Here is a 15092-nt window from a genome sequence, read left to right as displayed (position 1 = left end):
GCAAAGGCGTGACTCTGAGCAGGTGAAGCAAGGGAAGAACAGGGTGGAAAATCGGTAGGAAGGGAGCTTAGGAGCAGAGAAAGCTTAAGACAGAGAGGCTGGGGGACAAAGAGTAGGAAGGGCCAAGAGCCAAGACTTTTAAGGAAATTATAAAGCAAAGTGTCCCAGGAGGTCAGGCAAATAGATGCCTCCAAGACCCGTAAATGATCTCTCAAAGATACCGCAGTGCGTGTTTATACTCATGACTTAGACATGTCAGTTCACTTATGAAGTCAGCATATTAGTTGAGCACCTACTGTGGGTTAGCATGATCAGAGGTTGGCAGAGGGAGTGCATGGATTTACAATGTAATGTAATAGCCAACCACTGAAAATGAGCCAAAGCAGGATGGGATATGAGGGTGGTGACACCCAGGATCTACCCATAAGCAGATTATTAGGTTCTCATTACTTCATTTTTAATTTTGTGTATTGTACTATTTATGGGGGTAGATAACATAGAACATGTATTCTTGGTATTTATTGTGGGTTTGTTTTTTTAATCACCCTGGGGAGCATAGTAGATACTCAGATAACTGATAACTGTATCTTGGTTGGCTGATTATAATTTGTTTGACTCATGTCCTCATGTGTCTGGAGGGGAGGATAAAAGTTGGGGCATAAAAGTTGGGGCAGGAGGAAGGGAGAGAGGGAAGTAGCTACCTATCTCTTCTTATAAGGGCAATAATTGCATCTTGAGGGCTCTGCCCTCATGATGTAATCACCTCCCACAGGCCCCACCTCCAGACAACATCACATTGGGATTTGGGCTTTCAATGTGAATGTTGGAAGGGAAACAAGCATTCAGTCACAGCATTTTTCATGGTTCAACTTGAAAGCATTTCAACTCGGTATCACCCGTGTTTCCCAGGTCATGGCGGGCTATGGATTGTGAGAGGCTCTCGGGAAGAGAGCCTCTCTGGCGGGTATGCCTTCCAGGGGTCCATGTGTGGCCACATCCTCTCTGTCCCCACCTGCCGCTGTTAAAGCTCCAGCTTCCTTTCAGGTCCTTACCTACAAATTTTGGGGGAAAGGGGAGATTGCAAATGTTACAGGAACATAGTTTTCTGTTACCACATTTCTGTCATTTGTATTCCCAGTGCTCAGGCTTGTTCTGGTGACACCCTTCCTGCTCATGCCCCTGAACCTCACCCACTGACAGGTGGTCAGCCACCAAAACTTGGGGCTTCCCCACTCCTCCTCCAGCTGAGGGAGAAGCGCTGTCAGTGTCCAGTGTATCTCATGCATGCTCTAGAAATAACCCAAGTAGAGAAAGTCTCTACATATCTCCAGGAGTACTGTGCCCCCGTTTAAAAGTCTCAGTGGTTAGAGCATCGGTTTATGCACCAAAGGGTAGCAAGTTCGATTCCTGGCCAAGGGCCTGGTACCTCGGTTGTGGGTTGGCTCCCCGCCCCCATCAGGGCACATGCTGGAGGCAACCAGTCTCTGGTCTCCCTCACAGGGATGTTTCTTATTTCTCTCTCTCTCTCTCTCTCTCTCTTTCTCTCTCTCTCTCATGGCTATTTTTCTTTTTCTCTCTCTCCCCTCCCTCTCTCCCTTCCACTCTCTCTGAGGAGCAATGGAAAAAATATCCTCAGGTGAGGGTTAACAACAACAACGAAAAGTCACAAGCAATGGTCACCACATCTCAGACTTTTATTCTTCAGCCTGTTCCTTCAAAAGTTGATGGGGGAGACCGATGGGGTTAAAGGACACTGGGCCAGACCCTGCCTCTACAGCAGCATTGACACGTTGTCCATGGACCAGATCAGTGTACCTTGACTCATCCCTATTTCCCAGGAGGGTTTCTGTCCACCACACGTTGACCCCTTCAGGCACACCCTCCAGAATTGCCCAGACCTGCCGGAGTTCCCTGGTGAACACCGCGGCTGCCAAGCTGGGATTTCCCTAAGTGGGTGGAATTTCTCTACCCAAATTTCATAGGTCAGGCTGTTTGCACAGATAAGGTAAACATAGATGTTTGCATAGATGTTTTGTTTGAGATTCAGAATTACTCAACTAATTAAGAATAAAGTTGCCTTTATCTTTATTTTTGGTAAAAGTCAATTTAACTTTTATTCTTAGAGCACTGTTCTGTCAATTGTTCTTCTGTTATTACATTGACAAAGAAGGCATTGTCATTTGTTTACTCCCTGAAGTAACAGAAGGGTGTATTTCCCTTGATGTAGGAAATCCTTAATGAGCAAATAGTACGGGAAAAAGAGTGAGTTTTATTGAGTGCTTACTATGTGCCAAGCCCAGTGCTAAGTTGGTTACATTGTAGAGCTCATTTGTTCATAACAAAAGTACTATCAATTAAATAGTTTTCTCCATTTACATATCAGAAAATTGTAATTTAAAGAGGTTAACTATTTTTCCCAAGGTCATAGAGGCAATACGTGGAAAGTTGGGACTAGACCCCAGGCTATCCAAACAAAGAACAAGGGCTCTAGGCAGAATCCTGCCTTAAATGCATCTTTCTAACATTGCCAAGTCTCTTGTTGAGAATGAAAACTGAGCAGAAAGACAATATAACCTGTTTCTCACTTTGTGATGATAGCTGATCCTCAGTTTAATAAGGGGTAGAAGGATTCCTGTACATTCAACTTATTTCTTTAAGACTGCAATTTATGTTATCATATGATAAATTACATGTAAAAATGTAACTTAGTAGTCAAAGGATAGTTGTCCAGACAAAATAATTTCAGCAGACTGCTGTGCTTTCCTGATTAACTTAAACCAGATTTTTTATTATAAGCCAAAAATTGCATTCCTATATTTGAACCAGATATCCTATTCATAGTCATAAATTCACTGGGAAAATCAGAACATCACTTTTTTAAAAATCTTAAGAATGGTTCTATGCTTTAATTTCATCTGGTAACAGACATCACACCAAAACACTTTTTTTGTTTGTTTTTTAAATATGTCTTTATTGATTTCAGAGAGAGGAAGGGAGAGGGAGAGAGAGATAGAAACATCAATGATGAGAAAGTCATTGACTGGCTGCCTCCTGCACGCCCCCTGCTGGGGATCGAGCCTGAAACCCAGGCATGTGCCCTGATCAGAAACCGAACCTCCATCTCATCTGCTGAGCCATGCCGGTTGGGCACCAAGACACTTTTTTAGCCTGGTAGTAATGTTTTAAAGGTATTGGTAGTTTAACTTGATTAGATACTTTCTGTAAAATGAAAAAATAATCAGATTTTTTTTATTCTGATGATACAGAGAGAGAAATGGTTTAATCTGAAGATCTCAGCAGAAAATAGAAATGAATCTTTTGTGTTATTTTTATATGTGCAAATATCTCTTGGGTGCTTTAAAGATTACCTTGTGCAAACTGAGAAATGTTTGCCATTTAAACCAGTAACATTTATTTCCCCTAAAAGCACATTCTTTTATGTGGAGCTTCTAGGAGGCACCAAGAAGAATATGTATGTAGTATAAAGGAGGGGAAAGATAGTTGTAAGGACTTTAGCAATTAAAGTTCCAATATCAAATGCAAATATCACTATGGAGATGTTTTCACTGAATGAAACACATCTAGAGAGCAGGGGAATGAAATTTTAATGTATAAATATACCAAGTTGAACTCTGGTTATATATATGCACACACACACACACACACACATTACATTACATATATTTTACATTAGAATAGACATGTTCTCACTTCTGGGAATTTACTTTTGATTTATGTTTTGGTTTTGATATACTAAACACACAAAAATGTGACTCCTGCCGCACCCCCAACTATTGTTTCAGGCAACAAGAGCAGCTATTACTCAGCACTGCACGGAACTTGGCAATTTGTTGGGCAAAGAGAACGACATAGCCCTCATCATCGACGGCCACACCCTCAAGTACGCGCTCTCCTTTGAAGTCAGAAGGAGCTTCCTAGATTTGGCGCTCTCCTGCAAAGCTGTCATATGCTGCAGGTAGGCCTGCGCCGGCTGTGGGGGACTCATATTTTGACCTGTCTGTGTCCTGTGTCTACAGAAAAGAGACCAATGCACAAGAATTCTAGGGGTACAAATTCATAAAAAAGGCAAAACCAAAATATGAATTTAACTGTCCATTCACAGATTTTGTGGAAGGCAGTTAGTGGATCTTACATTTTTGTTGTGTTTATTGTCTTCTGAGAAGATAGGAGACGAGCCAGAGCCAGAGCCTCCAGTCATAGTCACACTGGGGATAAACTGGGAAACTTCTGCCTCAAGCCGGTGTGGGAAGTTAGACAGGTCTTGCTGCCTATTTGCTTCTTTGGTTCTGGATGGCTGAGCTCAAATTCTAAGACCTGTGGGGTTTTGGTGCCTCTTTGCCGATGTCCAGTGGGTATTTCTTTTCAGTCGACAAGGAGCTGTGGTTGGGTCCCTGCTGTGCCAATTTTTGTGTTAGAAGGCTTTGTTGGCTTTTCATGAAATCTGGGGAGGTTTTTAGGGTGAATGTTGTTACATCCCATTGACTACTGGCTATACGAGGTACAGATCTGATAGAAATTTGAAAGTCAGACAGAATTATAAAGAAAACTACTCAACAGTTGAGTGGCACCACCCCACAGGTCCAGTAAACAACCTGCAAGGTGAGAGGAGAGCTGCTGATTCTGAAAGCACTGTGCTTAGAAGTACCTGGTATGGGGTTAAATGCTCTATGTGTATTACTGGATTACTAATCTCGTTTGTGCCTGCTTATATGTTATATACACTTTTTATACTTTGTGAACATTGTTTTTTGTGATGTTTTCTCAGAAGCCAGTTATCAAAATGCTTTTAACTTCCTCTATACATCAACCCTTTAAGAAAGCCTTGTGTGGGTTCTGGCAAGGCCACTTTAGAATAACCAGTTGTCACGTTGACAAGATGGCCTTGCTGTGTCTGCCTTAGAAGTCCCTAGTGACATCATCTGCCATACCTGACGTCAGGACAGTGGTCTCTCCCAGGTTTCCTCACTGCCCCCACCCCCAACACTGGTTCCTACACGAGACCAAAGAATCTGTTCTCCTTTCCCCATGAATACACCCCTCTCCCAGAACCCAGACCTGCCTGCCTGCCTGCACATAATGATGGCTCTCTATCATTTTGTTCTGCTGGCCTGATCCCTTTCTTTAAGTGGAACATGCCCCCCAAAGGTTGAGGAGAGCTGGAATGGTTGACCGGGCAGCCTCCGGGGTGGAAGGAGTGTTGCTCTTGTGCGGTGGTTACGGGATGTTCGGGGGTGAGGAACAAGTTCAGATGTGTTTGAAGCGATGAACAAGAACTCTGCGCCCCCTTTAAGGCAGGGAGCTTGCACAGCTGCGAGGGACCTTGGGCAGTGAGGAGTGGCCAGAGCATCTGGAAATGAAATACAGCTTCCTGAGATATAATTCACCCAAAATGTATATCGTTCAGTAGCTTTTAGTATATTCGCAAAGTTTTTTAACTGTCACTACAACTAATTTTAGAATATTTTAGTCACCCCAAAACGAAACTCTCGTCCATTATCAGTCAATCCTCATGCCCCTCCACCCACCAAGCCCCCCTCCCCCAACTACTAAACCGCTTATCTGCTTTCGTGTCTCTACAGATTTGCCTATTCAGGACTTTGTATAAATGCAATCACATAAGATGTGGTCTTTTTCTAACTGATTTCTTTAAGTTAGCGTAATGTTTCCAAGGTCCATTCAGGTTATGAGATATATTAGTACTTCATTCCTTTTTATGTTGAATAATATTCCATTGTGTGGATATACCGCATGTTATTATCCATTTTGATTAACATTTGGATTGCTTATACTTTTGACTATTATGAGTAATGTTGCTGTGAGATTCATGTACAGGTTTTTGTGTGGACATATGTTTTCATTTCTCTGGGTTATACACCTAGGAGAGGAAGTGCTGGGTCAGGTTGTAACTGTCTGTTTAACCGTTTGAGGAACTGTTATATTGGTTCCCAAAGTAGCTACACCCTTTTATGTTGCCACCAGCTATGTGTGAGTGTTCCAGTTTCTCTGCATCCATGCCAACACTTGTTATTATCCATCTTTTTAATTGGTTATCCCAGTGGGTGGGAGGTGGGAGCTCACTGTGGTTTTGATTTGCATTTCCCTGATGGTTAATGATGTTGAGCATCTTTTCATGTGTGTATTAGCCATTTGTATGTCTTCTTGGAGAAATGTCTATTCAAGTCCTGTACACATTTTAAAAATCGGATTATTTTTTAATTATTGAGTTGTAAGAGTTCCTTATATCCTCTGGATACAAATATCTAATCAGATATATGATTCACAAACATTTTCTCCCATTCTGTATGTCGTATTGTTTGCAGCAGAAAATATTTTAATTTTGAAATCCATTTAATCATTTTTTCTTTTGTCCCTTGTGTTTTGGTGTCATAGCTAACAAGCTCTCTTGTAAGAGCAACTGACACTGGGCTTTCTTCCATGACTCCATTTGGACAGGTTAGATCAGGGGCATGCAAATGGCAAGACGGGTAGAAAGATGGTAGGGAGGTACTTTTTTCTCATAATTTCCTCTTTGTGTCTACATCGTGAAGTTGCTGCGTAGGTGGTGCCTGATTTTTGTAAGTCCCCAGAGCTAGAGGTTGTTACTGTCCCACCCAGAGCCAGGAGTCATGGGGAGAAGTCACTCTCCCTGCCAACCGCCACGTTGGTCAAGGAGCCTCACCCTGACTTGTCGGTGAGCAGAAACAAGCAACAGCAGCAGAAACAACCAGAAACAACACAGAAAAGTCTGGTAAACTATAAATCAAAGCAAATGTGCTCTAACCTCATGGTTTTTCAAAGGGAAATCAAAACGAGTCCGTTTGGACTCTCAGGGGAGAGCCGGGAATGCCTTCCAGGCTCGACATGTGCTTTTCTTGCCAGGTGCTTGATACTAAAGAAAAACATCTTTTTCCCCTTCTTACTTTGGCTGCTTTGAGTGTTTTGTGTGTCACATAAAGCTGTACACTTAAAGCCTTCACAGGAAGGGGTTCAAACTGGAATTGGCACAGAAAGAGGAAATTTCAAATTAAATACTGTTACTGTCTACAAAATAGAAGCATTAATTGAGAAAAGGAATCCAGGAGAGCGCTCTTTCCCGCTCCAGGAGACATTTCCTGGCTGCTCTCACACTTAAGGTTGAGAAAAAAAATTAGCATATACTTTTTTTAAAAAAAGCACTTGTACACTTCAAATGTGCCTACTATTCATTGAGAATTTAAACTTAAAGTTAAATTTAAAAAGTGACTTCAAACATAAAATTGACCTTAACTCTCACTTTTCATCTTTAAAACTTAATAGTTGTAAAAGTTACTCTTTTCTCTAATCATAAAAGAAAATAATTTACTTCAGAAAATAACTTTTCAGTGAAATCATGAAGCATCGTCTCCCATCAGTATTGATTCAGAGACTGGTGAGTGCGTAAAAAATGGATAAATACTTTAAAACTAAAACAATATTTTAGGCAGCAAAAGGAAGAAAATGTAAGAATTTGTTAAATATTTTCCTGAGATTAGAATGAAGTAATTTTTCTAATTATACATGGTTGTGCCCAAATGTTTTCCATGTAGCTAAAATCCTGGAAAGGTCACGGCGTGGAGGGCAGAATGGCTCCCAGCCAGTGCTCCGCTGCAGCTTGTCGCTCTGTCTGGCAGGGCCGGTGACACATTGATGAGGTATAAACAGGTTAGCCCGATACCATGTTTACCGTGGCCTCGATGGGTCTGCCTTGTACGTTCCTAGTGCCATGGGAGAATGGAGGCGAGGCCTGGCCCCTGCCTCTTGAGAGTGAGGAATGGGTGCGAGTGTGGCAGTGTCGCCCCTCCCGCTGCCTGGCGTCGCGTGTGCGCCAGGCCCAGTGGAGCAGCAGGCCCAGGCCTCCAGGGACCTCCTCTTGCCCCGTGCAGCAAACTCCCAGTTTCTTTCTTGATTCGGCCTCAGCATTTGGCTTGATGGCTCCCCGTTGGATTCTCCTGTGTTGCTGTGACACCTCCCCCCAGGCCCGCGTGCCCCTCGTGGGCTCTTTTGGGGCAGCTTTGAACTGCTGCGGCTCCAGGTTCACCTCTGGCCCGGGGGGTTCCCGCTCCGTTTATTCGCGCGCCTCGTCCTTCCACGCTCGTGATTCCGAGCACCGCAGTCACTCTGAATCATCTGGAGAACTTCATACGGTTCCCCCTCCCCCCAAAGAGTTAGACATAAAATTACCTCATGACCCAGCAGTTCCACTCCTAGGTATACACCCAAATATTAAAAACAAATGGAAGCACTGTTCACGACAGTCAAAGGGAAGAGACACATTGGGGAGAAAAAGGGACATCTGTAATATTTTAAACAAAAATAAAATTTAAAAAAAAAAAGGGAAGAGACAGCCCAAGTGTGCACTGGCGGCGGAATGGACAGACAATGCGGCGGGTTTGTACAGTGGGTGTCATTCAGCCATAAGAACGAGTGGAGCACTGGCACATGCTGCTTCAGGGGTGACCCTCAGAAAGATGCCACGAAAGGAACCAGTCACAAAAGACCACATGTAATTTGATTACATTCACATGGAATATTCAGAATAAGCAAATGCAGACAGAGCAGACTGGTGGTTGCAGGGGCCAGGAGGAAGAGGAATGGGGAGCAGCCGTCCAGTGGCTGCAGGGTCTCCTTGTGGGGTGAGGAGGGTGTTTTGGGACTAGATAGAGGCGATGGGTGCACCACACGGCCGCGTACTAAATGCCACTGAATTGTTGGGCTTTACAATGGGTACTGTTATGTGAACTTTACCTTAAAAACATAAATCAATGAAATAATTCATCCATTTAAATAAAAAGGTTGTCAAATGACAGGAAGTGAAATGTTCACGGAAAGTTTTACTCATTTGAATGAAATCTTTGTTGAACGAAAACAAACAGAAAGGATTCTGATCCCCAAGCCCCATCCTAGAACAATTCAGAGCTCTAGGAATTTTAGAAACTCCCCTCTTGATTCTTATGGGTAGTCAGGGTTGAGAGTAGATGACTTCCCCAGTCCAGCATGATGCCTGCTGATCTGTAGATCCATCTATGCCTGGGACTTTTTCACACTGACATCCTTTGGGGACCTTAAATGCAAAATGTGTAAACTGAGTTAGTCCCAGTCCCCTGTCTGTGCATCTCCTCACTCTGGTCTTCCCCACTCGTCTAGAGTTGACTGTCTCGGTAGACAGGTATCGCTTTCCTCTGAGTCGCCAGCGCCTTCTGGCAGCATACTAGGTATGGTTTTAAGAACTTTTAGAAAGACCAAACCATATAAGCAGATTATTATATTGAGGTCAGAAATTACAGTCTCTTATATTGTTGATCCTTGATAAGTATTGTCTTGTTTTTATAAATGAGAAAATTAAGGCCTCAGAAAAATCTCATCACCCTGCCCATGCTTCAGCTATTAAGGGACACATTAGCATTTTATCCTGGATCTGAATGTCAGGGCTCTGAATCATGTAGCTGACCACGTCAACTAAGTCATACTCACATGTCTATTACTGTTAATACTTGCAGCTTCTAATAAAAGCTTTTGCTTTTAGCATGATTTTTTAAACTGCAGAATTTGTCGAAACCTTGTTAGCATAAAATCTTACAGGATTTGTCATTCTCAAAGGGATAAGAGTCATGTAGAAAATGTGTAAACCATTTTCAGTATATTCAAGAAGGAGCCCTCTGTTCTCTCTTCCCTGTTTCCTTAAAACTATTGTCTTTCATGTTTTCTCATTTTTACTTCGACCTTTTTAGAACATCCAAAATTTTTAAAAGTTAGTGCATACTGTCAGGAAAAGAGTCATGAAAGAATCATCAGGGTCCTCCCTGTGAGGAAGCTGGTGGGTGCCACCCCCTCCGCCACCCCCCACACCTCCCTGCAAACACGGGATGCTCAGGGCCCCCAGAGTGGCCACATTGGCAGCCATGATTTATGGCTTTATGTCCCCGGGCAGGAGATGGAGTGAAAGGAAAGCATCACAGCAGGGATTTCCACTGGATGTGCAAATTAAGGCTCCAGAAGACATCATTTATTTTCTCGGATGTGTTTAGACTTCTGTCCTTCAGGATCGATTCAAAGATAAACAAGTGTAAACCTACTGTGGTGCCACAGAAGTAAAGACAGTCAAGAGAAAATGGCAGAGGGGGCACAGTTATTTTTTCTAAAAACTTTTTGGGTTTATTTTTCTAACTCGAGTGATTTATATTTCATGTAGAAAAGTTAGAAAATGCAGATAAGCAAGAGGAAAGAAAACAACCCCACCAGCTAGAGTTTAGTGCTCACTGTTAGCAGTTGGTGCTTAAATCTAGATCTCTTTCAGTTGAGATGTATATTACTGGAAGAGGGTTAGACTGTTAAAATATGTGAAGTGAAATGGTTATAAACAGTTGCTGTGTCAAATAGTAATATAAAATATGTTTTTAGAAAACTTAAGAGTGTTCTGTTATGTGAAAATGTATTAGTTTAACTTATTCCTAGTTGTTGGATATTCAGGTTATTGCAAAGACACTTGGTGATTTCCATAAAATAATAATGGATTCAAGAGTAAGCAACATAAAAATTGGCAAAAGGGTTGTGCCCTTCACCGAAGAAAGTGGTTATTTGACTTAGAATGAGAGATGTGGTCAGTAGCTCACTTCTTGCTGAGACAAATGTATTCTCCTCTGGTTAGTAATCATAGTCTTGCCAAGAAAGGGGAGCAGTTGAGAGATTAATTTGTGGCAGGACAGTTCTATGAGCAAAATCTAAGAGGAAATCAACACAGATTGCCTTATTGAACATGATTGCCCATAGCTGGTTGAACTTATACCCATTTCCTGGACTCTTTTAAGCCTATGACTCAGTTAGGCTGCATCCCAAAACCTGTACATTTGTCCTACCTTTAGACTACTTAGTATAGGAAAGAACCGGCTTTTTACATTAATGAGGCCTAATGAATAATAATAGGAAATCTCAGAGCATTATTCATTTTGTGTGTGGTATCTTTTAGCCTGTGAACCACATGCAAGGATTATATCAAAACAGAGTTCCGACACACTAATTAGAATTGTACCAAGGATCATGTTTTAGTTGGCTTCCACATTGGTAGAAGTCCAATCATACACTTGCAAAAATAAAATTTTTCTTTAGTTTCTTTCATGATGTGATTTCTCAGCATCATACATGTTTAGTTATAAGTCAGCTTCCTCCTTTGACATTTTATTCCAGAGAGTATTATTAACTTGTCAAGGTGTAAGCCTATCCTTGGGTTGTTTGTGCTATGGCTTAGCATGGGTTTGACCATTTGTTGATTAAATGCAATTAAGGTAGAATTCATTTTGAGGCAGGTTTTTATTTGTTTGTTTAGCTTTAAAATAAATGCTATTATGTGAATGATTACAGCAATTCTGTTTGATTCTAAGTGGCCTGCTGTTACTCTGCTATAGATGAATGTGCTCAAACATAAGGGTTCTTCTGCACCATGTTAAATAAAAGCAATTTCCAAAAACCCAAAGTTTAAAAAACTTTCTGTCACCCACAGGTTTTACCACTATTTCTCTAAGGATGAAGATTATATTGACATAGATTTTGTAGCATATTAAAAATAGCTTACATTAACCATTGTTAAGACTGGTGTATTGGAGACTTTGGGGTAGTAATCCGAAGTAAAGGAAGGAATCCCTTTCTAGGTAGATATCTCTAGCTCAGGGAAAAAAATAATACATTAGATTAAACTTTTTGAAATCAAAGCTAATTTTGTTGATGATTGATGTTTAGAAATGAAAGACTATTTTCATCTTAAATAACTATTGTAGGAATAATTTCTACCAGTCCCTGTACAAGATCAACATTTTAGCTCTTAGGGTAAAAGTTATATATTATCACTATTTATATATAAATGTATAAAACTCCTTAAGGTGAGAAACAGAAAAATAAATTAACCTGTCAACTGTGTCGTTTGTGTCCTGAACTAGCAGGTAGGGAGATTTGGTAGGAAGATACAGTACATGTAATAAGATGTAGGCAGATATTTTAGTATAAGACTGAGAATACAAGACACTCTTCTTTAAGAAAACCCGCAGTGTATAAGGGGGCATAGTCAATAACATGGTAATAACCACATATAGTGTCAGATGGGTACTAGCCTTATTGGGAGGATCATGTTGTAAGGTATATAAATGTCTAATTACTATGTTATACACTTGGAACTAATATAATATTGTATGTCAACTGTAATTGTAAAATAAATTTTAAAGATAAAATAAAAAAGGAAACCTGCTATAAGTAATCAAAATTAAAATATGGCACTTATGGCATAACATGATGGAAAAACCTATTAGGAGGCATTTAATTGTAGGGTTTGTTCTGTAATAATATGCTGTGTAATTGGGAATGAGTCTTTCAGGGAATTTTTGTTTGTTGGTTATAAAATTGGTGTTATATCACTTTTTTTCTTTAGTAGAACTGTTCTCTATCGTGGTTTACACAGCAGCAGTTCCCTTTGGTTGATGCTCTCCACACCCAGTGTGCCTGCGCAGAAGCTTAGATACAGAGGAGGTAACAAGGCCCTTTCCTCTTTGCACAGTAGTCTAAGAATTGTGGTAACAAGGTCTGTGTGATCTTCCATCCACTTACTCTTGTGCTCTCAACACATTGGGACCCATATGAGATGCCTGAAGAGCTCATGGACATGTCACTTAAGTTTTCCCCCTGTTTTTTTCCTCTCCCACTTGCATGGATGATTAATTCATTGGTGCATGTCATTTTTGACAATCCTGCTTGCCAAATGAAACAAGGTGATGTTAGGTCAAATTGTGGTCCACAATTCTGAAGTAGACGCTCATAATATTTGGCATCTTTCCTACTAGAAAAACAAACCAGGAAGAAAAGAGTCAAGAATAGAGCCTAATTACACACGTGGAATATGTCATGAATATTTATGTCCCCAAGCCTTGCCTTGTGATAGTATTTGTACTTAAAGTGCTTTTATTTCTTTTTCCTGTGAAGTAGTTCAGAATGTGTTTCATTAATACAAGAAAGTGTCATGTTAACTTTGAATTGGAAAGAATTCCACTTCTCCCGACAACATTGACATCTTTCTGACTGAGGCTATGCAAAGTAGCTCTTACATTAATTGGTCCCAAAGAAAATTATGTTTTCCATTTTCCTGTCTATACATCTGACACTTTCCCTCATCTATCACCTCCTGAATTATCGATGCTTTCCCTTTCCCAATTTTGACAGCCAGTATTGCTCCTATGATCCTGAAAACCATAAGGACTCTTCCACCCTGGAAGCTTCACTGTCCCCCACTTTGAACAAGAAGCACCAGGGTCACAATTAGCAATTATGCAGATGACAGCCTTCTCTGTTTTGTTTTGGTTTTTCCAGCTTTATTGAGGTAGTAAAAAACCTGCACATAATTAACATACACAATTTGGTGATTTTGGACGTATGTGTATACTCATGTTACCATCAACACGATGCAGGTAATAAACATATCTATCACCTCCAAAAGTTTCCTTGTGTACCCTTGTGTGTTTTCCCCCCCTTTTTTTGTGTGTGTGTATTTGCGTGGGGGGGGGGGTGGCATAGTAAGAACACTTAACATAAGATCTACCTTCTTAAATTTTTAAGTGCATACTACCTCATTGCCAGCTGCAGACACTGTGTTGTACAGTATGTGTCTGAAACTTAGGCCTCTTATTATAACTGTAACTTCACACCCATTGAACAACAGCTTCCCATTATCCCTTTTCCCATCCCCCGGTAACCACCATTCTGTTGTCTAATTCTGTGCCTGTGGCTATTTTAGATGCCTCATATAAGAGGAATCACACATTGTTAGTCGTTCTGTGACTGTCTTATTTCACTTAGCGAACTGTCTTCCTGGTCCCTTGATGTCCACTGGTAGAATGCTGCCCTGCTGTAAGCTTCTCTGATTTAGTTTCTTACTTAACTTTGGAGGAGACAAATAACAAGTGAGGAACATTCAAGTGTTTTGTTTCTCAGAGTTCTTGATATTTATATTTAGTCCCACTTAGGGCTACAAGTAAATTGTCAACAGGAGAAATGTCAGATTGATGGTTGCCAAATCTTGGAAGCCTGGGCTTGGTTTGAGTTTTATGATTGGCGATGTCTAAGCTTTATTTCCACTGTCATCTGCAGAGCTTTGCTGGGTCAGCAGAGACTGCAAGCTTCTGCTGAAAGATTTGGTTTCTGTTTAATCAGCTAACTGAGCTCTGTCAGAGTTCCAGGGCTGAACTGTCTCCAGTGGCTTAGTTCCTGACAGGCCAGCAGATGAGAAAGAGGCAGACAGACAGACAGACAGCTACTCTCTCCCCCGCCATCCCATCAAAATCTTGACACCTGGGTCATCCGAGAAAAACAGAGCAAGCATTTTTCTCTTACTAAGCAATTATTCATAGTGATGTCCTTTCCCCACTTGGACATACCAGTCATTAAAGACCAAAGTAAATATGCCAGCTTGAAGACAATCCTTAAACAAATACACAAGTGCCAAGTTAAAACCATCTGTCAATCGTTTGTGCATTTTTTCTTTCTCTTATTTGTTTTAATGGAAAGGTGTTGTTTGAAAATATTTGAGCTTGAGAAATTAGGATTCCTATGGTATCACAATATTTTGTCTATTTCCAGACATTTGAACCTTAAGTTCTCATTTTCTCATTATAAAATCATGATGAATAGGTATTGAAATATTTTCCTAAAACAGAAAATAACAGCAGTAAGGGAACATATGCTTATTTGTAGGTAATTTCACATCTGAGTATAGATATATGTTCAATGGTTTTTCAAACCCTGATGCTTCACATCAATGTATGAAGTTTGAATTACAAAATCTTGGAACAAATACAAGATTTATAGAGAAGGCAGTGAAGTCTTTTGTAAAAAGGGAAAATATAAATGTTGAACGATGTTAATTTACTTTAATGACACTTGGGATCCAAATTTATATTACTATATAGCCGTAATTGTATATTAGCCCATGTGAGTGTAAACATAGCTACTTAAGAATAATAAATAATGAATGCATTAGGGCTGGTACCAACATTTCATGAAGTTTAAAAATATTTATAATC

The 15092-nt window shown here is 40.6% G+C and overlaps 1 protein-coding gene across 1 annotated transcript in view; it reads left to right on the top strand.

The window, feature by feature from the left end:
* Window positions 1-15092, top strand: part of ATP8A2 (ATPase phospholipid transporting 8A2) — a 510308-nt gene that overhangs the window by 246464 nt on the left and 248752 nt on the right. The window contains exon 25 of the mRNA XM_087814449.1: window positions 3804-3976. Within this exon, the coding sequence (XP_087670575.1) occupies window positions 3804-3976 (173 nt within the window). The remainder of the gene's footprint in view (window positions 1-3803; window positions 3977-15092) is intronic.

Source organism: Miniopterus natalensis, chromosome 2 (assembly GCF_054644295.1).
Source record: "Miniopterus natalensis isolate mMinNat1 chromosome 2, mMinNat1.hap1, whole genome shotgun sequence".
In the NCBI taxonomy this organism is placed as follows: domain Eukaryota; kingdom Metazoa; phylum Chordata; class Mammalia; order Chiroptera; family Miniopteridae; genus Miniopterus; species Miniopterus natalensis.
This window is presented reverse-complemented; position numbering and strand designations above follow the sequence as displayed.